Source organism: Polypterus senegalus, chromosome 6 (assembly GCF_016835505.1).
Source record: "Polypterus senegalus isolate Bchr_013 chromosome 6, ASM1683550v1, whole genome shotgun sequence".
In the NCBI taxonomy this organism is placed as follows: domain Eukaryota; kingdom Metazoa; phylum Chordata; class Cladistia; order Polypteriformes; family Polypteridae; genus Polypterus; species Polypterus senegalus.
Window position 1 is genome coordinate 95,487,266 of NC_053159.1, and position 27,410 is coordinate 95,514,675.

The window sequence follows — 27,410 nt, forward strand, 5'->3', positions numbered from 1 at the left end:
ATATCTAACGATCATCTGTCACTCTAGTCCCAGTGAATTAGAAATGATAATCAGATAAGACATATTTCGCGCTAGTACTTTAACTTGTATTTAAAGGTATGCTGTTCGGTTGGTGAAACTGAACCCATTTGCATTATATGCATGTTCTTCATTATTATGCCACTTATCATATGAACAGCGGCCAGCTCACGGTCACTTGTTTTGTGTCGACCTCAAAAACTCCCTCTATTTGAGACAGAACAATCTATGGGCGATGGGGACGTAATCTAGGCGAATGGTTATTCAGACGACGCGCCAGACTCACGAGTGCGCGCTCCTCTCAATTTTATCTCGTGCTCGCGTGTTCATCCACCCCCATGCCACCATGCATCCCCCCCCATCTGTGCGCGCCCCCGCTTTGCTCCTCTTCGCTTATGTACAAAAAAGCCAGAAGAGGTGTGGAAGGAGATAACGAGCATCCTCGGTAGACGGGATCCGAGAGCCAGTTAAGGAACAGCACACCAACCACCTCCTTTCACAATGAAGGATCGTATGCAAGAGCTCAGGACTGTAAGTACAGTAGCATCTGTAAGAGTCCAGTTGACCCCAGAAAGATTGGATGGGGTGCACAAAGCGCTCGGCTGTTTCTCTGCAAGTGGGAAATCTCCATGGTACACGCACACTTGGGGGAACAGCAGGCTGCGAGCAGAGCAGCTGGGTGGCGTCTTGTTTTACAAGGGGAAGGCTGAGTCGGTCTCTCGAGTGCCTTTCACGGACGCGGGTGGCGGGACTTCTGTTTCTTGATGGCAGTAAAGTGTGAGAGAGAAGTGGCAGCAAGTCTTGTCTACATATACCGTGAACTTCACTAGGCGCAGGGTGAAGCGACTGCCGTCGCGTTTCATAGGCTTCTGCACGAGTGTATATTGACTTGACTTAACGGCTGTGGTCAGCACTCACAACGCAACAGGAGACACCGAAACGCGCGCACCGTGCCAACTGAAATAACGCAAGCGATATGGGCACCAAGCACCATCACACAAACACAGGGGTACACCCCGTTACCCGTACTAACGGAATCCTCCCCTAGGTACAACGGACAGTAACCGAAAGCAACGGTGTGGCGCACCTGTCGTTCGTGCGATACACACGCGCACACATACACGCACACCTGCCATTGTACGGAGACTGCGCCTGCGCTCTGCAATTGTGGCGTGGCTCGATGGGAGGGGCAGGCGTGGGAAGGGTGTGCGCGCGCTGGCTGTACGTGAGGAAAGGCGGGCGGTGCGACTCGTCATCCAATTGGATAAGGTGCCTTGAAGCTGTGCGACTCTTCGAAAAGAGTACTGTATTTTTGGGCGGCGCTTTAAAAACTTGGGACGACGCGAAGAATGGAACTTAAATTGATTGCTAACAATTTAAAACTTCCGTACTACTTTCTGTAGGACCAACGCTTCAGGTAGTTAAAATTAGGCTTGTCCCGTGGAGATGAGCGATCCTCTTTGGAACCTGTAGGCCGTTTCTGTATTACCTGTTGCCTGCAACGGTATGAACGAGTTCAGAAAACGGTGAATAGCAATTACAAATAGCAAATACTGTAATAGCTAAATGTATGAGTAGTGGAACAGTACTGTAACGATCCAAGGGTCCGAGAGATGGAGAATCTAAATTAGCACTGTGTGCTTAAAGTAAAAATCAAATCGAAGTTCCGACAGTTTGAAACCCCAGTAGGCATACTGCACAGTCCTTAGACTTACTAAACGCCCCGTCTTACACAGCACAAACAGACTACTGCAGTTAACAGTAGTTCAGTTCCTTTTTTTGGCTAATATTCGATTTTTGTGTTTAACAGTTGAGATTAAGTTATGCAAACGATCCATGTTAGTCTGGAAGAACAGATATCCATCTTAAATATAATAAACAATTAGCGTAAGTAGCCCATAATCTAGGGTTCTCTGAAGAAATGTAATGATTTACTTTATGAGTAAAAGTACATATTAAAGTAGAATAGTTGCTCCAAATATTTCAAAAATATTTCATATTTTTATATAGCTTCAGTGATGCGTCCCTGCAGATCATCCATATTTGCGAGTGGTGGAAGTACGTACACTCTGTCTTTCACGTACCCCCAAACGAAAAAGTCACAAACAATAATGTCCGGTGATTTCGGGGGCCACTTGAGGAACACTTGGTCATTTTGGCACTGGACAAAAAAAAAACAAAAAAACTTTTCAGTGTAGTCATAGTGTTCATAAGTAATTCTTGTGAACATGATAAAAACAAATACATCAGACACATTGGAGCTAATAGATAACTATGAATGGCCATCATTACATGATATTCTGTGTTGTAGATTTTTCATCTTGTGATTGCAAGGAAGAGAAATAGAAAAAGAAAAATCAGCCATTTTTTGTGTACTGTTATCACTTATGTATATATGTACACAGTAACCCGTGGATGAAGGAAGAAGCTAGGACTGATGGGAGTCAAATGTTTTGGATACAGTTAAGTGATGCTGACAATTTCAGAATATTGGGGATTTAATGTTTGATTGTCTATGACAGCGTCTATCCTCAAATTGCTTCATGGGGAAGTATTGGCTGGTGACAGTCACCCTGATGCAGTGTGCCACCTTGCTTTCTTCCCTCTGGCACACTGCATCAGTACTCCTATGTAATCATTTTGGTTTTCAATGCAGAGATATGCCAGTGATAATATGAACAATTAAGTAAAGTAGTGTACATTTCCACACAACTGTAATGCAATCATTCAAACACAAATTGCATGTGTATTGGATTTATTCAACACACCTTTCTAAATCAGATCTGAAAAGTTTGGATTTTGTGTGGGGTTTTTTTTGGGCTGTTCCCACTTATCTAAATAGATCAGATCTGTGTCAAATATAAGTGTTAAAATCAGAACTGAACTGCAGTGTCATGGTAGCTAAAGTTACATATCAGTGGTGGATCTTTGTTATTACGGTTTGTCGTGCCATAAGAAATTAAAGGTTCCTGCTTATATATATCCATAGCTCAAGTAGCATTTAGTGCCCTGTGATTTGTAGTCAAACATATGAATCATATGGTGAAAGTAACACCCTTAAGGATTTAAAGACTCCTTATTTTATGTGTGGCATTTAGTGGCACAGTGAATTGGCATATCTAATTGCTGCTTTTGGTACTGACAGGTAAAACATTCAAAATAAACAGGGCTACTGTGTAAATATTAAAGGATGTTTTCATTTTCCTCCCACAGTCCAAAGACATGCAGGTTAGGTGGATTGGCAATTCTAAATTGGCCCTAGTGTGTGCTTGGTGTGTCCTGCGGTGGGTTGGCACACTGCCCAGGATTGGTTCCTGCCTTGTGCCCTGTGTTGGCTGGGATTGGCTCCAGCAGACCCCCGTGACCCTGTATTCGGATTCAGCGGGTTAGAAAATGGATGGATGGATGGATATTTGTTATTATTTTGATTTTTAACCAGTGGTGTGATTGCATTGTCATTCTGTATCTGGTGACTGCTTTGTCACTCTGGTTTCTCTTTTGGCTAATTGTAAAAAAGACTTACATGCCTGCAGATTGTTGAATCCTTGTTCACTATGAATCATCTGTGTGCCCCAATAAAGAAGTCAGCTAAGGGACCATTGTATATCGCAGTAAGAGGATGAAATTCAAGGGTTCAACTGGCCTTTGGAAGGAATGTTAGAGTGGTTGTGGAAAGAGAAGTGTGAGGTAGAAAGAAGAAATGAATTAAGGAGGTTTTATATGGGCAAGTTGTTTCTTGATTTATATTATTTTGTATTATTATTTTCTGTCTGTAATGGCTTATATCTGTGTTCTTTAATTTATATTAGTAAACTATTTTTGTTCCAAACCTGGGCTTCCTTGGAGTTATTTTGGGTTTGGGGATCTTTTAGGAGCATCCCTACTTAGTTAGAAACACTAAAGTGTTGTCACAGCCATGGGCCCTCGATTATCATAATTGAGTGGTATATGGTCTAATGCAATTGAATACAGCCTCAGTTTGGGATGTTTGTGTATAAAAAGATTATTGTGATTTTTTGAAACTATCATATTACTTGTGTATACAATTTTAAGAAGGAATTCATTAAAAAATCTCCTCTGACAAGTTATATGCACAAACTTAATAGCTGTACTTGCTTGCACAGCAGACTTACAATGTGACAGAAAATGTTGAAGCAGCCAACTTTCAGTACGTATGCAGCTGTGTGATAATGTTGAAGAAATTAAGTTGTAGTAAGTTAGCTAATTCTGTGACAATAACCCATCAGGCATCAGTAAATGAGCCATTTATGTGCCTTTATTCATTTATGGATTGATTTATATTATGAGGTGGTGGTATTATATGAATTTAGAAACAGTGTAAACTGCTATCTGCAGCTGTTTCTTCAGAGATATCAGAGAATGATCCAAAAGTGAAAACATCTCTCTATATGTAAAGCGATAAAACATCCATCCAGCCATTTGGCATCCACAATAGGGTGGAAATGCCTGAAGCACAAAGGCAAGTAGCAAGCATAAAATAGAAAATCAAGCAGCGTATTTCCAGGTGTCATGTTGTCTGGCCTCCACATCAGTGCTAGAGTGTCTGATGAAGCAAGGCAACATGAAACACAAAGAAAGAAGGATGTAAGGCATATTCGATGAGCAGAGGTTGTAAATGCACAACACAATCTAAACAGAAGTACTTACCATTGAATCATTAAGCCTGTTTTAATAAACTGGCATTTTGCTATGCTAGTTTTGAATAAAAGGCATGTGAAAAGTGATTAATATTTCCTGTGACTCCCCAGATTTCTTTAGCTGTCTGAAAAAGAACATCCTTTGATGAGTGTTCTTATCTATAACTAATTTCTTGACCTGTTATGGTGCACTGCTGGAAATGCTTGTGTCCAGGATAATTGCATTTTTCAAAATTTCTCCAACCTGGCCATTAATTTATTAATGTATTAAGGTGAAAGTATACTTTTGGCTCACATAAGAGTTAATTAACACCAAGCACTACTGAATTTTATTTTTTGATTATGTAGGTTACATCATTTGACTTGCTAGTGTACCTTGTTAGTATACAGACTTATCATAATTTCAGATGAGTAGAGTTATCAGCGAACATGATCATTTTACAGAATACACTCAAAAGAGTGGTGATGACTCAATGTCATAAAGCACCAGCTCATAGGATGAGGGGTTTATAAATGGTATCTTTTAGCTGTACCTTCTGCTTTCTTTCAGCATGGATAATACATTTCTAATAATACAATGACTGACTGATACCAAAGCCCGTCAGTGTATTAAAAGTTTTAGTGGAAAGATTGTGTTAGAAGTAAAGGGAAAGTCAATAAAACAATTCTAGATAGATGTACTAGGTGAAAAATCACCAAGATCCACGGACCTTGGTGTTCTTCATTGATCAAACTGCAAAATAGTATGTGTCCGAATGCACATTAGATAAGAAGCTGAGTCACTAAAATTCATTCATTATGGCAGATGTCTGGGTCTGTAGACAGTGCGGCTGCTCATAGTGGATACTTTTAAAATGGAACCATAATAATCAATTTAAAGCAGTGGGAACATTTGCTTACTTTTGTGAACAATTGCAAATATCTAGATAGATAGATAGATAGATAGATAGATAGATAGATAGATAGATAGATACTTTAATAATCCTGAGGGGAAATTCACAAAACAGTGAAATAGAGAAAAATAGAGAAAAAAGATAAAAAGATAAAGTCATACACGGAGCTGCTGGAATGGCTGCCACTTGCGCGGCACCAGAAATGATATTGCCCAGTATAACAGTTAGAAAACATTGAGGCTTATTTATCAGTGGAACAAGTTTGTAATACTTGAGCTATAAAGAAAAACAAAAACAGCAGTGCAAACACTGAGTTGCTACTAAAGTCACAATCTGGAGAAGAAAAATGATGTCCTCTTTAACACATTTAAAATATACTGCTCAAAAATTAAAGGAAAAATTTTTAATCAAAGTATGGCATCAAGTCAGTGAAACGTCTTGGATATTGATCTGGTCAGTTAAGTAGCAGATGGGGTTGTTAGTCAGTTTCAGCTGCTTTGGTGTTAATGAAATTAACAACAGGTACACTAGGGGGGCAACGATGAGATAACCCCCAAAACATGAATGTAGTGCTGTAGTTCATACCAAAAACCGTTGTTTATTTTTGTTATGGATGGTTTAAATTGCCAAAACATTGTTCAGAACGTGGCACAGCGGGAAACTGTTTAAGAGGGGACCTTTTTTTTACTGCTACACTACTATAAACGTATGCAACAGAGTACATGCATTAGTGGAGGTATTGCATGGTGAAAATGGACGGAGAACATTCTGAAACTGAAGCTGTAGCAGACGATAAAGTTGAACATTATGACACAGAAAAAGTTTTGCCAAAAAAAGAAGTCGCGTCCTTTGCCTGGAGATACTTTAGTTTTAAAAGGCTGGATGTGGACCGTTATGCTCAAATGTGTGAATACTGTTTCTATACTACTGGATAATACTGCAAGCCAAGTTGTACTTTTTTTTTTTTTCTTCAATACTGTGTAATGTACCTGGGTACCATGTAATAGTGTGACGACATGTTGACTTTATTCTCGACATTTCAACTTTAATCTTGACGCTTATACAGTATAAAGTAGAACATCGTAAACTAAACTTCATCTTAAAATGAATATTTAAATTACTAGATTTTCTCAAACCCTGTCATAAGTTATGCAGCACATTAACTGCTTTGTGTTGTTTTCCCGGAGCCATGTTAATCACTACGTACTTCTTAAACTGACTTCCTCTTGCATTAAGAGGAGGCGCTGGCACCACACAGAATACATTAATTTCATGATATTCCTGCTTCCTGAACATTTAGAACATTTAGATAAATACTTCATATAATTTTCATGATGAAATGCATTAAAGCATGTGGGGGCATTGTGGCATGGAGGTTGCACTGCTGCCTTGCAGCAAGGGGGTCTCGGGTGTTCCTTGCCTTAATTTTGCATGTTTTTCTAGTGGGTTTACTCGGGTTTATGTCATGCAGGATGTGGGGTTTTGTTATTTAGCCTGCTATTTTATGTATTGCTAGCACCAGCACTACCACCACACTACCGTGCATGTTTAATACCTGCTTTAATGCATTTCATCCTGAAAATGATATCAAGCATATATCTTAGCATTCTAAATTTTCAGAGAGCAGGAATATCATGAAGTGAATGTACAGTATTATGTGTAGAGGAAGTCAGTTTAAGAAGCGTAGCGATTAACAACTGGGTCAGGGAACACTTCGCGCAAAACATTTAATGTGCTACATAACTTATGATGGGGTTTGAGAAAATCTACTAAATTAAACATTGATTTTAGGGTGAAGTTTAGTTTACGACATTCTACTTTAATTATAAAATAAACTATGAGAATAAAGTGGAAATGTCGACTTTAATCTCGACATAAACGGCGATAATACAGTGGACATGTCGACTTTAATCTCGACATATAGTTTTTTTCTTCCCTGTGTCCGTATTTTTTCTTCTTCACTGTGGCCCTAATGCGATTTTGTAGGGCTATACCACAAATAGCTTTATAAATGCAAGTTGCAGTTTTATTATTTATGTATATAGCTTAGCTTGAAGCAAGGTCCATATTAATGCAATTTGCCTAAATGGTGCTTCAGTGGGTAAAGATGTCATCACCAAGTTGCACTTGTTTTATTTTATTTAATTTTTATTTGGTGAATACTTTGTAATGCACACGGGCTTGAAGTCTTGAAGTAATAGTACAGCATTATTACTGGAAGTTGCACTATTATTTATTTTATTGTTATTATTTATTAGTTTAAATATTATGCAGTTTAATGATGGTAAAGTTATTTAAAAAGTCACTTTAATGTGTCAGTGGACAGAGATTGTTAACATTAACAGAAAGTGTGGTTGGTTTACAAAAAATATTTACTATTTATTCATTTTCTAAGACATGTTCAGTGCAATACAACTTTTGACAAGCACCTCTGGATATTTTACTAAGTCTAAATGCTTCTTTGGATGGTTGAAAATATGTTGTCAAAATTTTAGTTTAAGTTGTTTGCAAAATTTTTTCAGTAAAAAGGTTCTATATTTTGACTGCAACCCTGACTGATCACCTGATGCCCTATAATTTCTCTTCATTAGCCAGCATTCAAGTAAGAGATTCTGGTTAGTGAACACCATAGCCTGGAGGCATTGCAGTTGGCTGCATTATTAACAGCAAATGTCTTTATTTGTGCATAGTAGTTCAGAGCATCTCCTGTTTAATTGTATTGTGCTTGGCAATTTAAAATATTTAATAAATGCCTGTGTCAGAACCAAGCTGCATCATTTATGCAAACTGAAGGCAATTAACAGAACTCCACTGTTATTTAGTGCATTGGTATGCAGCTCTTTGGATTAATAAGGTATCACAGTCTTTTTCTATGTGTCTACAAATTTTACTTATGATAGATAAAAAAAAACTGAATGATCTTTTGACCTGTTTTTAGTAAGGCTGGACAGAATGTCTTCAATTCATATAGACCAGAGGCAGGGTAGTACATACCTAATTATGTGTAGCAGCAAGTTACATTGAATATATACATGTACTCCATAACATAGCACAAATGTATGTTCAGAAATTAAGCCAATGTAATAAAAATAACAACAAAAAAAATTTTTATTATTCGATGTGCTGAATAAAACATTTAGGAGTGGTGTTTGTTTTGTTTATATTCAAATTCTGTTTATACCTGATGATAATCTTCATGCGGTATGCCTCTTTATGGTTTTATTGTCAAATTGGAAGTGTATAATTGATTAATCTGCCTTGTAAATAGGCGTTGAGAATGTTTGGCACAACTGTCAAGAGTGCAATTTATGGCTATGTAATTGTGCGTCAGCCAGAAATGTGTGAAAGTTCAATAATATTTTTAAAATAATGTTAATTAAACACACAAGTTCAAAGGAGAAACTACTGTACGTCAGTCTATGTTATAATAGTATATGGTATGCTTGCTGATAATAATTAAACATTAAAAGTGGCGGGCAGACAGGTAATGTGCGATCTTACAGCAAAGGAAGTTCAAATATGAATGCCAAAAAAATGGATGATTCAGTTAATACTTGAGTAATCACAAGAAATTCAACAGAATAATAAAAATGAAAATTGTACATCAGTAATAAAGTATTCATCATATTAATAATAAGTTATTCCCTATACCCTTAGTAAAACTGTATTAAATTACCTATAAAATTTATTGATGTAGATTGCCTGTAAGGTTTCAAAATGAAATAAGGGGATATTAAGCACCCCAGGATTTCTTTTTTCCCCATTTTTAATTAACTTGGATTTTTTAAATCAATATTTGATAACTGACTTGTGTCCAGCATGTTTTACTTGTTTATGAAATTTTAATAATTTATTGTGAAAGTGGTACATTCCAAGACTGCATATATCTCATAGCAGTGTTCATTTATGTAAGCCCAAGTGTTTTAAATTCACAGTTGTATATATTAAAACAGTATTTTAAATATGTAACATCATAATGTCAATTATTATTTGATACCCCTTCATCATACTTAAAGGTTCACCCAGAGGAGGTTATTGAGCATCATGTAACTGATCATTGCATGTCTTATAATTGAAACTGCATTGATTTGAAATCCACTTCAAGTACTTCATACCCTTCTGCCATAATTGCATAATTAAAATTGTTATGCCAGTGTGTTGTTTACAAACCATAGGTCAGCATTCAACACTATTGTGCCATCAGAACTGATCCTGAAGCGCCTAGCCTTGATGCTTCATACCACATTCTGATTTTGGACTTTCTAACTGGCAGAGCCAAGAAATTGCTGATTGGTAGCATGACTTCCTCCACAGCGATTTTTGAGTCAGTCTTTCCGTGGAGTACTGTGCTGAGTCCAGTGCTATGCTTATATGACTACGTGGCCAGACACCAATCCAACTCTATCTTTAACACAATCATAGACCTGACTACGTAAAGTGAAGAGAAGAAAGTCACCTTCTTAAACAGTGGAGCTGGGACACCAATTTCTCCCTTAATCAGCTGGTCATAGACTTCAGAATCAGGAGCTTGAAGGTACTCCTATCTAAATTGTCAAAAGCGCTGTGGAGAGGGTCAGCAATTGACATTTTTTGGAGTCATGATCATTGACTCACTTAAAGTGAACACAATACATCACTACTATATTGACAATGCTTACCAGTGCCTTTATTTAGATATTTCCATCTACAGTATGCTTGCTAATTTATGAGGATGTTTTACCCCTGGATATTGGTGTATCAAAACATCCATTCTTAACACATACCTGTTGCGCAGATATACCATCCTGGCAAATTTCATCTTCTTGACAAAACAGGAAATAATGTTTTTGTTAATGAGTGAGCTACTATATATATATATATATATATATATATATATTTAAAGCTGCAATATTATTACATTGTGACGAGGTTCATGGCAATTCCCACCTCAGATACAAATGCAAATGAAAGTTAGATAGATAGATAGATAGATAGATAGATAGATAGATAGATAGATAGATAGATAGATAGATAGATAGATAGATAGATAGATAAATGCTTTATTAATCCCAAGGGGAAATTCACATACTCCAGCAGTTAACACTTGAGTATAAGTTGACTCTGATGTGCTTTTAGATTTAGGATGTTTTCAATTATGAGCTTCTGTTTTTGTTTACTCAGATTTTACAAAACTCACAACTTCTGCATGATTAACTACTCTTAATTTAAAGTCAATTTCATATGATTCTCAATTTACTTATGTCAGGTATTCTTGCCCTTTTTAATGAAGAATCATTGCAATCCATTTTTGATTAATTATGATTATTAATGATTGATTATTAATGTTGCCAGCAAGTAGTAGCAGTTTATCTATAGAAGACCAGTGTGTGCTCAATATGACAAACCTGAAAATAACGTTTTTTTTTTTGTTTGTAAATTCACATAGCATCAGAACCACAAAATAAGACATTACATTTTTTTCTGTTAGTCGTTTGGGTTAAACAAGTGATGTTTGCATTGCCATGTGCATGTTTCAGTTGTCTGAGCTGTGGACATGAGCAGAAAACACCTACAGAAATTTCCTAAAAAATAGCTGATAATGCATGTCCTTTGAATGGCCCTCATATATCTTTTTAATAAAGAGCCAATGTCAAGATAGACATTATAATATGCAAAATGTACTGTATAAGCAGAACAAAAAGTAGGATTTACCAAGGTTCGATACCATTTTTAAGTTTAGCTGAAATCATTTTAAGCTATATTGCTACCAGTTTTAAGCAACTTCTGTTGGCACCTGGTGTCACTGCAACCCTGAAATGTGAAAGGTCTTGAAAGGCTCAGGTTTATATGGCAGCTTTAATGCTAGCTACTCTCTTAAAGGGTAGCAAATACATTTCTCTCCAATCTGTCTTACTGGAAGTGTTTTCTTTGCTGTCTGCTAGTCCCCCAGGGCCTCAGTCCCATTCTGTTCCTCTGAGTATTTACTTTCCAGGCACTGTTCACAGTATTAGGCTGTACTACTCCCTGTGTTCAGGTATTCTTTAGATAACAGTAAAAGCTTCCTTTTAACCACTTGCCTGTGTTTGGATTCTTAGAACTTTCCTGTGCTAACCAGGTGCTGCCTTTGTTCCTGGCAAACCTTTTCCATGCATAATAATATTCTTAGAACATAAAATATAAACAAGTATTTCAAGTATTCTACAAGTTAATTATTTGTGATGTAACACCCAAAGAGGTGCCATTAAAATGGCACGCCTCACTAAAGCAGGACAGTGTTACACAGGCAAAACAAAACCTACAGCGTAATGGGTAGTAAAATTAAAGAACATAAAAACATTCCAAAATATAATCAAGCTAAGGTTTGACGGTCACTTGTAAAGAAATACTATATTTCCTAACATTGTGGATATTTTGCTTTTAAGCAGCCTCTGTCAGGTTTGCAGCTACTTGGGCAGTTTTATTCATACTTGTTTAAATTACTGCTATTATTGACCAGTGTTCCTCTGCCATCTTCCATCCTTACAGTGTGCCAATGCTGGTAGTTGGTATGGATATGCATGCTGTGTTCAGCACATATACTCTGGCTTGTGGTATTATGGAGGTTATTTTTTAAAGCTTCAGATTATGTCCATTGTGTAATATGCAGATCTGCTCACACTGTTCCAGAATGGCACATCATATGACTGAAACATGCTGTAGCGTCTTTTGGCTTGTGTTTACTTTTTAACCCATCACCATGTTAGCTTTTTTAATTGATTCTGTACACATTACTCTAATAGGATTTCTAGATCTTTCAAGTAAGGAAGTACTTTTAGTTTCAGATCTCTCATTGTTTATTTATATTGAATATTTTTACTTCTTATGTTTAAAACTTTATGTTCTTTTACATTAACTGTCCCATAAATAATTCTCTCCTATGTGACTACCCTCTAATGGTGAACCATAAAGCTTTTTGAAAATTAATTCATATAATATTATTGCTCCTTCATTAAATCAAACTGTTTTATTATAGCCTCATAAAACTGCAACATATTACTGAAAACACAAAGTCTCGCACAAAACATAGGTTTGTATTCTGCTAATATATTTGTAATGGATACCTGGTTCACATTCTTGTTTTTTTATAATTGCTTTTATAATCGTTTCATTTCTTTTCATTTGTTGCTGATTCACTTTGCCAAAATAATGTGAAAATATGTTTTTTATCACTACGATAAACTTGTTTATTTTTCTTATTATAGTACCAAGAATGTTACAAACCGGAATAGTGAAAAAAGCCAGAATGTTCAATGTACATCTTAATTGAGGGGTAGAAAAGAGTTCACACCAAAGATTCTTTTGAATTCTAAAACAATAACACTAGCTATTAGGTTGTATGCACTAACTTGAATGATGAATGCTACATATTACTGGCTTATTAATCGTCACACTGATGATGTCACTTGTTTTTACTTTCCTAGCAACCCATGAATGTGTCCCTAACTATAAATGCTTGAAATAGGATGACACATATCAAAAACATGGTGCCTCTGATTGTCAGGGTTGACTACAAGCTCCCTTGTTACATCTGGGAGACTCTTCAAACCAAAATTGTCACTAGTTATGTACCAAGATTAGCCAGGCAAATGAGGACACATACATTCAGTAAAGGATTGGTGCAAAAAGTGTCAGTGCCTGAACCCTGCAAATGACCTACAGGTGGAAGCCCACTTGGAGCATTTGGTTGCTCCTGCTCCTGGAATACGCAGCAGAAGCAGCCCTCTGCCCCCTTTTGAGCGTCAGCCATATACTTCTCTGCTGGCCCTCACTTTCCTGACTGCCTGCCTCTACTCTGCATCGCACCAGCTCCTCTCCTGATCTTGCCTTCGTTCTCCTGCCTTTAACCACTGTATCTCTTTTATTTCTTTGATTTCTGTTCTTTTGTCCTTCCTCTGTCATGCAGAATCCTCTTTATACAGCCTGAAAGGGTGCAGGTGTGCTGTGTTGCTGCCTCTGAGGTGTGAATAAGGCACCTGACTGATCCGCTTGCATTTTCACATGTATGTGTGATCAGCCAAGCACCCCAATCACTCCCGGAGTAAAGCGCACTTGCACACACCTGCACCCGATTAGAGCCCATGCCTCCTAGGATGCATTTATTTATCTAAAAACACCACTTAACCACAGACCTCTCATCACAGTACAACAGGAGAAGGTGTTTAGTTTTATACAACATTAAAAAATGTGTTAGATACAAAACCCAATGTGATGAACAGATTTCTTGACCTCTAAAACACTGAAACAAAGTGTCAGTTATTATTAAAGGCCAAGAAGAAACTGTGAAAAGTTAAAAATATTCTCACTTATATGATAATAATGCTGTTTTCTATGAAGGGGGGATCTTATAACACTTTCCTGATGTCTTAAGTTTATTTTTTCAATTTTAACAGATCCTCCTTTCTAGTATAAAGCTGATTTTGACTTTGAAGTAAGTTTGTTTTTAGATTTTCTGAAATAGCCTTCCCTTTAACTTTCTGTACTTATCTAGCTTTTCTGGATAACGTGTGTCAATTTATTTTATACTCACTCAGATTTTAGTCACGTTCACATTGTTCCTTTAAATTCCTTTCATATTTACTGTATGTTTAGGTACAAAGCTTATTTCCTTCATTTTATTTTTGATATAGTATTAAGGTATCCAGTCTTGACTTTATATGCTTATTTAATCCCTGTTGGTTAGTGATTTTCATATTAGTTTTTATTTTGTTAGATTTCTCTGTGTATTTTCTTTAATAAGACAAATAAACATTACAGAGGAAAGACCAGTTTTTAATCTCTTGTATTATAATGTATTATATATATAATATAGGGATAAAATGAAGTTTCAACTAAATAGCAGGACAACTATATGAAATAGATCACTTTAGTATGCCAATTTAAGGACTGAATGATAACCCCCTCATAGAAGTTTATAACAATAAATGAAAGAGGGGAATATAATTCATATTTCTCAATAGTACAAAGAGATATACTCAAATGGGAACAGTTTACAAGTGTGTACGAATGAAAGCAGGAAGTGTGAAATGAGGATCATTCAGGAATGCTACAGGGAGCATTGCATTTGAAACCCCAAGAGCACAATGCACCAGATTAAAAATGCAAAAAGGAACTCCAGCCCAGAGACACAGGTGGCCTGATTCTTGAGCTAAAGTATAAGAAGTGTGTCCGTCACACTGACTGGTATCTCAATAGGCTAAGGCTGGCCTTCTCTCTTTCAAAAGGGCAGCTTTGGTCTGGTTATAGCTTGTAGTTCATAGGCTAAATATTGTTAAAATGAATTGCTTTTGTCCTTATTAACCTCATCTCAAGCAGTTCTTGCATGCCCTTGTCTTTGTCTTGAGAGGAAATTATATTTCTTTGTGGTTTAAAAATGCTTAGACAATTATTAATATTCATAAAGAATAATTTCCATCTCAATTATGTACTAAATAGAATCAACATCAAATTGAAGAGCAAAGGGGAGAAAGGGTCAACAGAGATCGTTTATTTTTTATTTTCATTTTATTTTGGCTGCCAATTTCAGAAAATGTATTATGTACATGAAGGTATGCAGTTTTTTTATTTTGTTTTTTTATTATGTTTGAATGTCATTGTTTTTGCCAACTTTTTCTGTGGAGTGCTACCACCAGAGTTAGATCTTAGCATATTATAATCTTTGCAGAGTTGGGTTCAAAATTAAAATTGTTTTTGCTTATTAAGTAGATTTTTTTTGTCAAACAACAGGTTGATTATCAGTCTAGTTTTGTTTGTGATTTGTGACACATTTGCATTAGGTTATCAGTGGACCGTTAAAGATGTAGGAGATGCCATAGAACAGGGATCTTCACTCTTGATTTTTGATCCAACCAGTTTCCTAATTAGCAAACAGTTCTTTCTGACAAAGAAACTTGGTATTTATCTGTTTTGCTTGTTAGTGCTTTTATTCTTCCAAGAGGTGGAGGAAGTGTGATGATCTGGGGTTCTTTTTCTGGTTGATGACTTGCATGACTTGAGTGACTGGAATTCTGAATCAAAATGGTTACTACAGTCTGGCTGTTATATCAGCAAAATGTGGCTACTTTAATAAATGAAACATTTGAATAAAATGTTGTACAGTTAATAATTCCTTGACTTATTTTTTATTTACCATTGTTTATTTGTTTTATGCCAGTGTAATATTGTCCAAGTAGTACTTAAGAGGGTGTAGGAGCACAGTCTGTTCTAACTTTGTTTTCAGACAGACAGAGGGTTTTTAAGTAATCAACAGAAATTGAGATACCTGTGCAAATTGTTTGCTTCAGCTTGAAAGGCTTAATTTACTTAAAATTCTGCAGAAAATATGTAGGTTGTAACCTATTAGTTGTTCCCTGAAGAAAACCCATTTGTAATATTCTGAAATTTCCTTTTTTCAGTTTTTTCTTACCTAAACTTTAAATTTAAACCTCTGGCAGTTTACTGCTTACCTTTTGACCATTTTAAAAACTTAAGTGTTCTAAAACTTTTGATCAGTAGTGTAGGAGCTCAAGGAAAGAGATAAAGAAATACAGGACCAGACGGAGTAGACCAAGAGACAGTTCCAGAACATACGGAAGTAGGTGCCAAGTGCATTTAAAGAACAATGATAGTGTTATGTTTCAGTAACCAGTCCTACAGAGAATAATTATGGGGTGTAATATGTAGACGATGTGTAAACTTAATATGCTTTTGACTGCAATATGCAGATGATGCAAGAACATAATGTGCTTATGTTTGTGTTAGTTAAATAAATTGATACTGTGTATCTTTAAAAATTGAGTTCCTAAATGCTTCCAGATTGAATGTATGTAGATCTATAGGCCTATAGGCTTTTATTTATATAGAATATCATACAATATGACTTGTGGCTTTGTGTGGTGAGATAGAGAACAAGAAAAAATAAAAGGAGGGTAAGAAGAAAGATGAAAGAATAATGGAATTCGACATATCCTAAATATTGGCCTCAGCTGGAGAGACTGAAAGCCTAGAGTTTAGTCATTGGAATGTCCAAAGGTGACAGTCATCAAAAATATCTTCAGGTATGTTAGTAGCCAACAAGTCTAGGCTGTAAAGGAGATGGGGATTTCCACCATTTTGAAGGGTTCTGTTGTGTAAAATTGGTATTTGAGAGTGTCAGTTCAGACAGGTTCAAGGTTATCTTTCCTCCAATGCTATATCCTGTGAGAATAAGAGATTAAAAGACCAAAGCTAGGTTGAATCCTTTAGAGAGGTGAAGGGGACAGCTTAACAAGAGCGGGGGATACATCATTCTAACTTCATCTAACTTCAGTGGGGAACCATGATAGTAGGATGGAAAGAGGGTCAATCTAATCCTAGGTCAGATGGAGGATCTTTGTGCAATGGTATACTTCTAAATGTAGTAAACACCCCCTCCCCCCCAACCATCTGATGTGTGGAAATTTTTGCTAATCATTGTAGAATATGAAAAAGTACTAGAGAGAGCCTAATGCATATTTTATTTTTGTAGTAATTCTGAAACGTTAGTACTTCTCCATTTTAGTAGATGTACTGTATGTTTTAAAGACGCCAGAAAAATAGCATAATTCAAATTGCTACAAAGGCATGACAGCACAGCAGTTTCAAGGCTTTGTGTCTAATGAGACTTCAAATGTAAGTAACCTCTACTGTCAGTTTTTGTGCTAATCAATCCTCCTATCTCTGTACACATATCATGCATGTGCACATATATGGGTCCTTAGTTTTAATTAAGCAATTTTCCATTGTAATTTTAATAATTAAACACTGAAAGTTCTTTTCCAAAATTATTAGATTTTCTTTATGTTTCTTGTTATGTGCCTATTTAAACCTTTTGATCCACATGGAGTAAATCTAGTGAAATACAGTCTTTATGCTCCCTGATGAATATTTCTGTTATTATGACTGCCAAGCTTTTAGAATAATCAAATACGTATATAGTCTCTCTTAAAAAAAGTGAATTACATACGTAAAATGTGTCAGATAATAAGAGGCACACCCAGAAATATGTACCTTAGATGCAGTTCATGTACAGTATGTATACCAAAAGGGTTAAGTTTGCCAGTTTTAATATAAAGAGTATTTTCACTCTTTATATGAAAGAGTATGTCAACGATTTGTGGTGCTTTGATTTGAGGCACTTTCTTCCAAAACAAAAACAGCAAGGAAAAATGTAAGAACCCTCAGTCCTAAAAAGTAATAACTCTTTTCAATCTGAAGATCAAGCTTCCTCCATGGAGGATCTGTGGTCTTAGAAAGAAGGGTCCAGAATGAAGGCCAATTTCCAGTCTTAAATACAGAAATGACAGGCAGGGGAAGGTCTCCTGTAGGCATGGCAGAACTGATGTCAGTGTTCATCTGAACTTCCTTCCTTCACTCTAAAGGAAAAGAGGTAAAGGCAGTTACTGACTGTGTCACACCTTCATCTTTCAGTGTCATTCGTATTTAATCAGAAGCAGCGAGATGCTCCTGCATCGGTGTGTTTGCCACATTTAACTGCAGACCTTATTCAAAAATATTTTTGAAATATTATTTAAATGAAGTACTGTATATATAAAAGAAAATATGAAAGAGAAATTCAGGTGTATTTTGAGCATACATATTTTGACTATATATTTATTGTAAAAACATAAAAATCTGAATTATTTCAGTGTAATTGAAATGCAAAGAGTTCTGTGATAGCAAAATGCTGAATGTCAAGCTTCTGGTCGTCGGTAATAAGTGGGAAAATTTGAAACAAAGTGTGCAATGTTGTTATTTGACTTCCCTGATGTAATAAAAAATTATTCAGCACCTTTATCCTTTTATTTCATAAGTGGGTTTGCTTTTGACCCTGAGTGTTTATTTTTGTTTGATACTTCACTGATAGCACTGGAATATTTGTAATTTACCAACAACAATATTGTTCTGGACATTCCTAGGTATGAATATTTAAATTACCTTTGTTACTTTAAAAAAATATGTGTACAGTATATACTACTCTGTGTTTCCACATGTCAAAAGTATTTTTTCATAAATTTCCTACATTAATTCTTCTACCATCGATTTTTAATTTTGTTATGTTAGGTTTAATATTTTATGCATTTGTATTCTGATTTTTTGCCATTTTGATTTTTGTGATTATTTTTCAGTTTTTCACTTAATTGCATTTTAGACTAACCTTTGCTTTCATAATTGATTTTAAATTGGGATATTTTGCAAGCATTTTGAAAGAAAATAAGGCAGGAATTAGTGAAAGAAATAATGCTGGTTAAGTCCCTGTTTCTGTTCCTTGTACCACTGTCACAATTACTTGCAGCTCCTGAATTAATGAAAGGTTAACTGGGGGGGGGCACAAACAGTTCTTTGTCTCAGCTGTAGCTGCCTGGTACAGTTGATTGGCTGCTAATTGGTGGTAACGTTAGAGAACTTGAAAACTATATAAGGAGCCTTGGAGAAAGCATTACTTAATTTCTCATGTGCAAAAAGGGAATAAAAAGAAGACAAGATAAAAAAAAATCCTAAAACTATTCCAGAAATATAAAGCAACACTTATACTCTTCTATAAAAGCATTTACTAAAAACACAATTTGAAGAATAGGTAATCAAAAAGAACTTTGCAAATATAGGTCTGAAGCTTGCAACTTACAACAAATACAAGATTCTGTAACCCCAGAATCTGATTATATATGTGAAAACAGTTGTCAAGTAGCAGATCTTACTAAAAACATTATGCACTTAGTAAACAATTTCAGAAACTTCAAGAAATTGAATTAGATTACACATTGACTCAGGCAGGCAAAGGCCCAAGGTAGAAACGCAGAATGGAATTACTAAAAATGTGATGAACAACACGCTTGTTTACTTTAACTGGAAAAGGATTGCCAAAACACTAGAAGCAAATGATATCAAAGTGAAAATGAGAGATACAAAGGAAGTGTTAGTTGTTCAAGAACCCAGTCTCTCCAAAGCAGCTTGTTCTATATGTAGGAGGGATCGTGACTCAACAAATGCTTCCTACTAGAAGCTAAAACATCCCACATCAAGCTACTGATTATAGTAGAAGAGTCTCTGACCATGGTTTATCTTGGAACAATTGATTTAGGAGGTAGAAATGAACAATGCTTTGCCAAACAATCTCTAGTAACTTTCCATTAACACCTAAGTACAAAAACATGTATTTTTTTACATGTTTTTTCCAATTCCAGTGAAGAGTTTATGGTGTCAGAAGCTAATAGTTAGTTAAAATACAAAGATGAAGATGTGATGAAACATGGCTATTTTGTTTTGTTAAATGTTAAGAATCATTTCACAAAAACATTTAGTTAATTAACAACATAAATTGCAAATTTAAGAGGAAACACTAGTATTCTGGGTGGTGCAACAAGTTTTTTAGAGAACAATCACTTGCTGTAGAAAAAATGTAGGGAAAATGGAACAAGAGAGGCATGAAAGAACAGCTACCAAATGGAAATGTATCCAAATGAAGAAAGCTAAATTTTATTTGTTAAATTGTCTTCTTAAAAAAGGAGTTGTCAGAGTAAACAATAATCCTCTGAACTATGGTAATAAATTTGCAGTGTTCTTAAAAGATACATAAAAATTCACATTGAAGCAAATAGTGTTAAACAAAGAACAATAAAATTAAATGATTATTACTAATATTGATAGATGGTGACGACAAGGGCAGAATGAAAATGAGTCAGAAGATGAACCATAAGCTGAGAAAGTGTAGTCAAAACCAAAAAAACAAGCTCAACAAATATTTAAACCCTGAACAAGACCAAAATCAAATTCAGTACACAATCATGCGTGCATTGTCTAGAATTTGAAACCTGAAAGACAATAAATTGCACTAAAAAGTAGTCAGATTTGCACGGTAAACGTACTGTGTTACCAACTTACAATTTGTCACTCTAGTGATGTCATTCTGTGTGCCTTTTGGGGTCTGTTGCCTAGCAATCCAAGGTCATGTGTGAGCATAAATTGGCAGTGCCCCTAACTAAAACAAAATGGCAGTGCAGTAAAATTTTAAAAAATGAATAATTTTAACATGTCATAATACCAATCCGTAGTAATAATAGCTAAACATTACAAATCTTAATATTCAGAAATGTAAAAAATTTGAACGTTTTATAAAGTCAGGAATTCATAACAATGACATTTCAGGAATGTACTGTAATGATACAAGCCAATATTAACATGTTACAGGAATAAAAGTAAAATTATAAATTAGTTGAAGCATGCAGAGATATGTGAAAACATAAGTGTGCTTAGTACACAAACAGAAAAAACGAATGTCAAGGAAAATATCACTAAGAAAGCATGTACATTAGCTAAACTAAAATTATCAGAAAAATCAACAAATTATCTAGGACTCCATTTATGTGAAGTAGCTGCCATAAAGCCCTTATGCCACAAGGCACCGACATTCATGGTAACCACAGCAATGATATAATGGCACTGCAGACAAAATGACAGGGACATGCTTGTTAGTAAAAACATGAATAAAAAAAATACTACTTGAAACAATGTGAAACTCACTCATCCTACTCTGAAACTTGGCAATAAAACAAAAACAACACCAAAGATCAATAGTGAAAAGAGCAAAGAGTACAAACTGAGGCAAATCCTTGAAACTTTGAATCATAAAACAACTGAAAGATAAGGAGAAAAACTGAAATAAGAATCACAATAGACCCCACAGCAAAGAACAAAACATTTTCTCATACTACTGCAACAAAAAAGAAAAAAGCCACAGAGGTAACCAAAGAAAAATATTTGAAAATTGTAGGCATGAAGAAATATTTCACCCACATTTTTACAAAAAAAAAAAATCATAGGCAAATGTATGTTAAAGAAAAATAGCAAAGCACAGAAGTATTTCTGAACTTGCATTCCATTGACAGTTTTTTAGTGCTGTAAATTTAATTCAGTAAGAGTCAGACTTTAGTCAAGAGCAAGCTAACCATCTAAAGTGGTTATTAGTGAGGGAATTCTACCTCATCACATCATTGCATGGCATACATTTGTGCTGCAGTACTTTTCATTAGCTCCTTTGTGCCTTCTCTTTGTCTGTTAAACTTGGCTTTAACTGTTTGCTGGTTAGAGCACAATATTAGATAGATAGATAGATAGATAGATAGATAGATAGATAGATAGATAGATAGATAGATAGATAGATAGATAGATAGATAGATAGATAGACTGCACTTTAATTGTTCAAGGCAGGAAATGTATCTTTTACAGAATCTCAATAAATAACAAACACCTACAGCACCTCTCAAATACACAGCAGAATTAATAAAGATAAAAAATTCAGTCAACATGAGGCATTATAAAGGTGTAGAATATCTTTGTGCTGAATAATTTGTTGGCTGAAAGTGTTCAATGTTAGTGTCTCTGTTTTGTCTTCAGTCTCTCCTCCGCTACTACCTCCAGGAGGTTTGAGTGTATCCCATAAATGAGTCTTCCTTCACGCTCAGGTTATTTATTCTGCAGTTCCTTCTCAAATTTTATCAGCATACCACAACATAGAAAATTGCACTGCTCATCACAGAGCTGTAGAACATGCAAAGAGTGTCACTAGCCACATTAAATTAATGCAGTCTAGCTAAGAAAAAAGGAGTCTACTCTTTCTTATTTAGTCCCTCTGTGTTACTAGTCTGTCATTGTTGTGTGGACCCCCAAGTACTAGCATCTCCACATCTACTCCCTGATATGTGACTTTTTCATAGAGGCTGTTTGGAAGCCAAGAATCATCAGTCAGAATTCTACAATGGTGTATAATCTAGGTGAATAACCAGTCTGCAAATTTGTCACTCTATTTCCGTTACAAAAAAATAAATAATCAGCACATACGTAATATAAAAGTGTTCAGGACTTCCTCTCAGTAGCCGCTAACACATACTGTAAGAACATCTAAATACATGGGACCAGGCTAACTTTGCTTTATATGCCTACTATTCCTTGAACATTATTCACCACTTGTAGCTTAAATAATTGTTAAAGGATATTTTAAATTGTGAACCTTCTGTGATCGGATAAGGACATCTTTGTTATCAATTAAACACATGATGAGAATGAATGAAAGGAAGACACCAAAGTACTGAATACACAGAAAGCAAAAGAAAGCAATAACTATGCTTCTTCCCTGGACATGAGTTCATAAGTGTTGATCCCTGTCTACCAGTTGGGGTGGCTTGCTCACTTGCGTGTCTTAGAGTATGATCAAATTCGTCTTCTTGCCTTGTTTGTCTGCCTGCCTAACTTCTTCTTCTTGGCAATGAGATCTTGCCTCACTTCACCTCCTGGCTTTGAGCATACCGTGCCTTTGCTTGAAGGTGCTTTAAATTCCTTCAGAAGTTAGTGACAAGTGTGGGAGCCACTGAATCACACTGCTCCCTGGGTCCCTTGAGATGTTTGCACTATTTTTTGAATTAATGAGGAGAATAGTCAAGGTTATTAGCAGGGTCATTTCACAGACATATTTTAATTTTCAGCATATTATTAAAACAAAACCAAACTTAAAGTCAAAATGAAACTAAATTTAAAACCAGTTATTATGTCCCTATTTGCTGTGCTCAGAATGAAAGATTTGTTTTAGAAGGAAATGGAAAATGAAGCGTAGTAAGGAATCAATTGGGGTTTGTAGCTGAAAGGTCAATTCTATCTTTCACAAAACCTTAACCAGAAACTTAAAATTGTAGTAAAAAGCATTAGTTCTGACAGTTCTGATCAGTAAGAATAAAGAGTAAAGTACTCCACACACAAATGTAACTTTGATCCCATCTGCGATAATCTGGGGGTGATGACCCTATATACCGTTGAGCAGTTGATGATGCCCTGCTGTCCGCTCCCAGTCAGTAAGTCTAAGCAACAAAAGACACAAGAACCACAACATGACAATGTCCTATACAGAACAATATGGTGTTGAAAAAGATGTGAATATAATAAACAAAATGTTTTAAGCACCTTTTAAATAATTTTTAGAGTGTAGAATTAGATTCAGTGTATCAAAACCCTAATGGCAAAAATAAAGTTTCAGAAGGTGTATAATTAAGCAAAAAAAACTTTAAAAAGATACCAAATAATAACAAGTCTCTTGTGGATGATTTTCCATTATTTGGTCTGAATTAGGATGCACATCATTACCTTTAATAGTCCAGTCACGCTGACATTATGTACATGCCACTTCCACTGGCACAATATAGCAGCTCCCATGATTTTATCTGCAGAAAATGCTGATACTCATATAAAACATGGAATCAAAATGCTGCAAAATACGTAATACAGTAAAAAAATCAAAGCAAGGAGAAAAAAATTAATAGCATATCATAATAAAAGGAAAATGTCATAAATTAATCTGTAAAGAGTTAACAACGAAGCTATTCTTTCTTCCTGTCATATGACTTCTGTTTTTGTATTTCTAATATAGTTAAATTTCTAATAAGACTAGGAAAGACTTTATTATCTTTACTTTTTTAGACCAGAATATAATATAATAGGTCCTGACATACATCATTTGATTTAGCTTAGGGTGCTTTGCTTCTTCATACTATCACTATGTCATTGTCAGTGAGATAAAATGTCAGACCTTAAGCATACCACTGCAGGCCTAGGGGACTTAATACATGTTAAGGACATTATTTTGTGAAAAAGAGTCTACCAATTTTATTTCCTACTTTTAAATGCCTGATAGCAAAAAATATATGGTTTCTGTATAGGCCCTAACTACGGTGTATAAGCCACCAGTATGTGCATAGCCCCTCCTAGATAATACATGTGTTTACACAGGCGTGTGTAATGTTTTTCATCTCACCAATGTGAAATACAGTCTCACTGAGAACATGCTTGTTTTACCCTGCAAAAATACATATTTCATGTATTCCCGAGAAAGGATCTGGTGGTGAAAGTAATGAATGTCTTATCATAAAAGGATCAGTCATGAGGAAAAAGTTGTAGAGTGAGGGCAGGACTGCTGCTAGGCAATTCAAAATTATTATTATAATATTATTTGAATAATTATTTCTCAGTAATTTTCTTCCTTTGATTTGAGACAGCTCGTAAATCAGCCTCCACATAAAGCAGGTCATACGTTAGACTTAGTGATTACTAAAGGACTGAAAGTTGATATAAAACAGATCATTGATATTGGTCTATCAGACCATTTTCTTCTACTTTTTAATATAGAAATAATGATAAAAAACACCCATGAGAAGCATATTGTTAAAAAACGCTTCTTTGACTCGGCAGCAGCTTTAAAACTTACAAACATTCTAAGCAATCAGTCCATTTATAGTGCCAACTATAATAGCGAGGATAATGTAAATAGTAAGGTGGAAAGATTTAATACTAAAGTGAGAGCTGCTGTTGACATAGTTGCACCTGAAAAGACAGTGAAAAAATCTTCTAGCATAGTTATACCATGGAAGACCCAAAGAGTGTCTGATTTAAAGAGAACATGCCGTACAGCTGAGCGTCAATGGAGGAAGACTAAACTTACTATCCACCACGAAATATTAAAAGTCAAAATAACAGAATACAATAATACAGTTCGTCTTGAGAGGCGCTGCTATTTCTCCAAGATTATAAATAACAATGCTAGTAATCCTAGAGTCTTATTTTCTACAATTGATCGCCTACTAAACCCAGGTAACTCAAAGGAATGCCTCCTAAGTACTTCCAGTAAAACCTGTGAGGCTATCACTGTATTTTTCAATCAAAAAATTTATGATATTAGAAATAACATAGTATATCCCTCCAACACTAAGGATCCTACTAAACCCCAGCATCCTGTTATAAACAAATTAAACGCTTTCACTAGGATAGATTTACCTGATTTACAAAATATAATCTCTCAATTAAAATCCTCCACCTGCATCCTTGATCCAATACCAACAAGGTTTTTCAAAGAAGTATCAGGCGTGCTAATTGATAATGTTCTGGACATAGTAAATTCGTCATTAGATACGGGGGTCTTCCCAGACTGTCTTAAGACTGCTGTAGTTAAACCCCTTCTTAAGAAACTGGCACTATAAACGGACTGATTGCTTAAAATTAGGACAGCATTTTTTCACTTAAGAAACATAAGTAAAGTTAGACCTCTTATATCACTGAAAGATGCTGAGAAATTAATTCACACGTTTGTTTTCAGTCGACTAGATTACTGTAACGCACTCCTCTCAGGACTACCCAAAAAAGACATAAATCGTTTGCAACTAGTGCAGAATGCAGCTGCTAGAATCCTAACTAGGAAAAGAAAATCCGAACACATTTCTCCAGTTTTAATGTCACTACACTGGTTACCTGTGTCATTCAGGATTGACTTTAAAATTCTGCTTATGGTTTATAAAGCCTTAAATAATCTCGCCCCATCGTATATATCGGAATATCTGACACCTTATATTCCAAATCGTAACCTCAGATCCTCAAATGAGTGTCTCCTTAGAATTCCAAGAACAAAACTTAAAAGAAGTGGTGAGGCGGCCTTCTGCTGCTATGCACCTAAAATCTGGAATAGCCTGCCAATAGGAATTCGCCAGGCTGATACAGTAGAGCAGTTTAAAACACTGCTGAAAACATATTACTTTAACATGGCCTTTCTATAACTTCAATTTAACTTAATCCTGATACTCTGTATGTTCAGTTTCCTCACAATAACTACTCATGGTGGCTCTAAAATCCGTACTGACCCCTACTCTCTTTTTCTATTTCTTTTTCCGGTTTCTTTGTGGTGGTGGCCTGCGCCACCTCCACCTACTCAAAGCTTCATGATGCTCCAACAATGATGGATGGATTAAAAGGCAGAACTCTACGTGACCATCTTCATCAAGCCCTTCCGTGAGAACCCTAAATCCAAAGAGGACTGTTTCATTTATGTTAGGTAGAATGCCCAGAGGGGACTGGGCGGTCTCATGGTCTGGAATCCCTACAGATTTTATTTTTCTCCAGCCGTCTGGAGTTTTTTTGTTTTTTCCGTCCCCCCTGGCCATTGAACCTTACTCTTATTCGATGTTAATTAATGTTGATTTATTTTGTTTTCTTGTTGTGTCTTTTATTTTTCTATTCTTTATTATGTAAAGCACTTTGAGCTACTGTTTATATGAAAATGTGCTATATAAATAAATGTTGTTGTTGTTGTTCCATTTAATTATTTTGTAATAGTTTCTCCATGTGTTTGGTAATTATTTAATTATGCTGAATTGTCTTATCTTTGTGTCTTTAGTAGCACTAGGGAATGACCCTCCTAATTTTGTGAGTGTCCTAACAGTGGGGCATTTACCTTAGGTGGCCTTATTTGAGGACTGTTTGAGTTCCAGTCTGACTTATGGGGTATTATGTGTTCTCCTCTTTGTCTTTGGCTCCCCTTCTCTCAGTTGATCTGTTATTTGTAAGTGTCAGAAAAAGTCATGAAATACTTCCATCTGTAGAGAATATACAGTTAAGTCGATTGTTCTTGGTTTTGCAGTAAGCTTTTATAGCAGTGCCAAGTAATAGTAATGTTTTATCTGTTTTTCTTTGTTAAAAGTAATAATATTGTTTCAATAAGTTGTTTATTCGTTTAGTCAGGTCAGTGTTTAAAGCTTTATTGAATGAAATACTTATCCTTAAAACGTTAAATACATGCTTTAATTTGAGGTGCTCTCTGTCTTTTTCCTTCCATGTAGTGGCTAATCATGATGCCTGCTTTGTGCTTTGCTTACCTGTAATTAAAAAAACCCTCTCTTTGTATGAATATGAAACAGAAAGGAGTGGGACCCTGAGCAGTTCCTCTCTCATGAAATCTGGTAGCTCCTTAGGGGCGGAGCAGGCTTAACAGGAGTTGCAAGCAGAGCAGGCTGATAGAGAGAGA

The 27,410-nt window shown here is 35.7% G+C and overlaps 1 protein-coding gene across 1 annotated transcript in view; it reads left to right on the forward strand.

Moving 5' to 3' along the window:
* The first annotated feature begins 321 nt into the window (after nucleotides 1-321).
* The window catches only part of LOC120531301 (syntaxin-1A), a 375,272-nt gene continuing 348,183 nt past the window's right edge, over nucleotides 322-27,410 (forward strand). Inside the window, exon 1 of the mRNA XM_039756579.1 lies at nucleotides 322-549. Within this exon, the coding sequence (XP_039612513.1) occupies nucleotides 520-549 (30 nt within the window). The 5' untranslated portion in view covers nucleotides 322-519. The remainder of the gene's footprint in view (nucleotides 550-27,410) is intronic.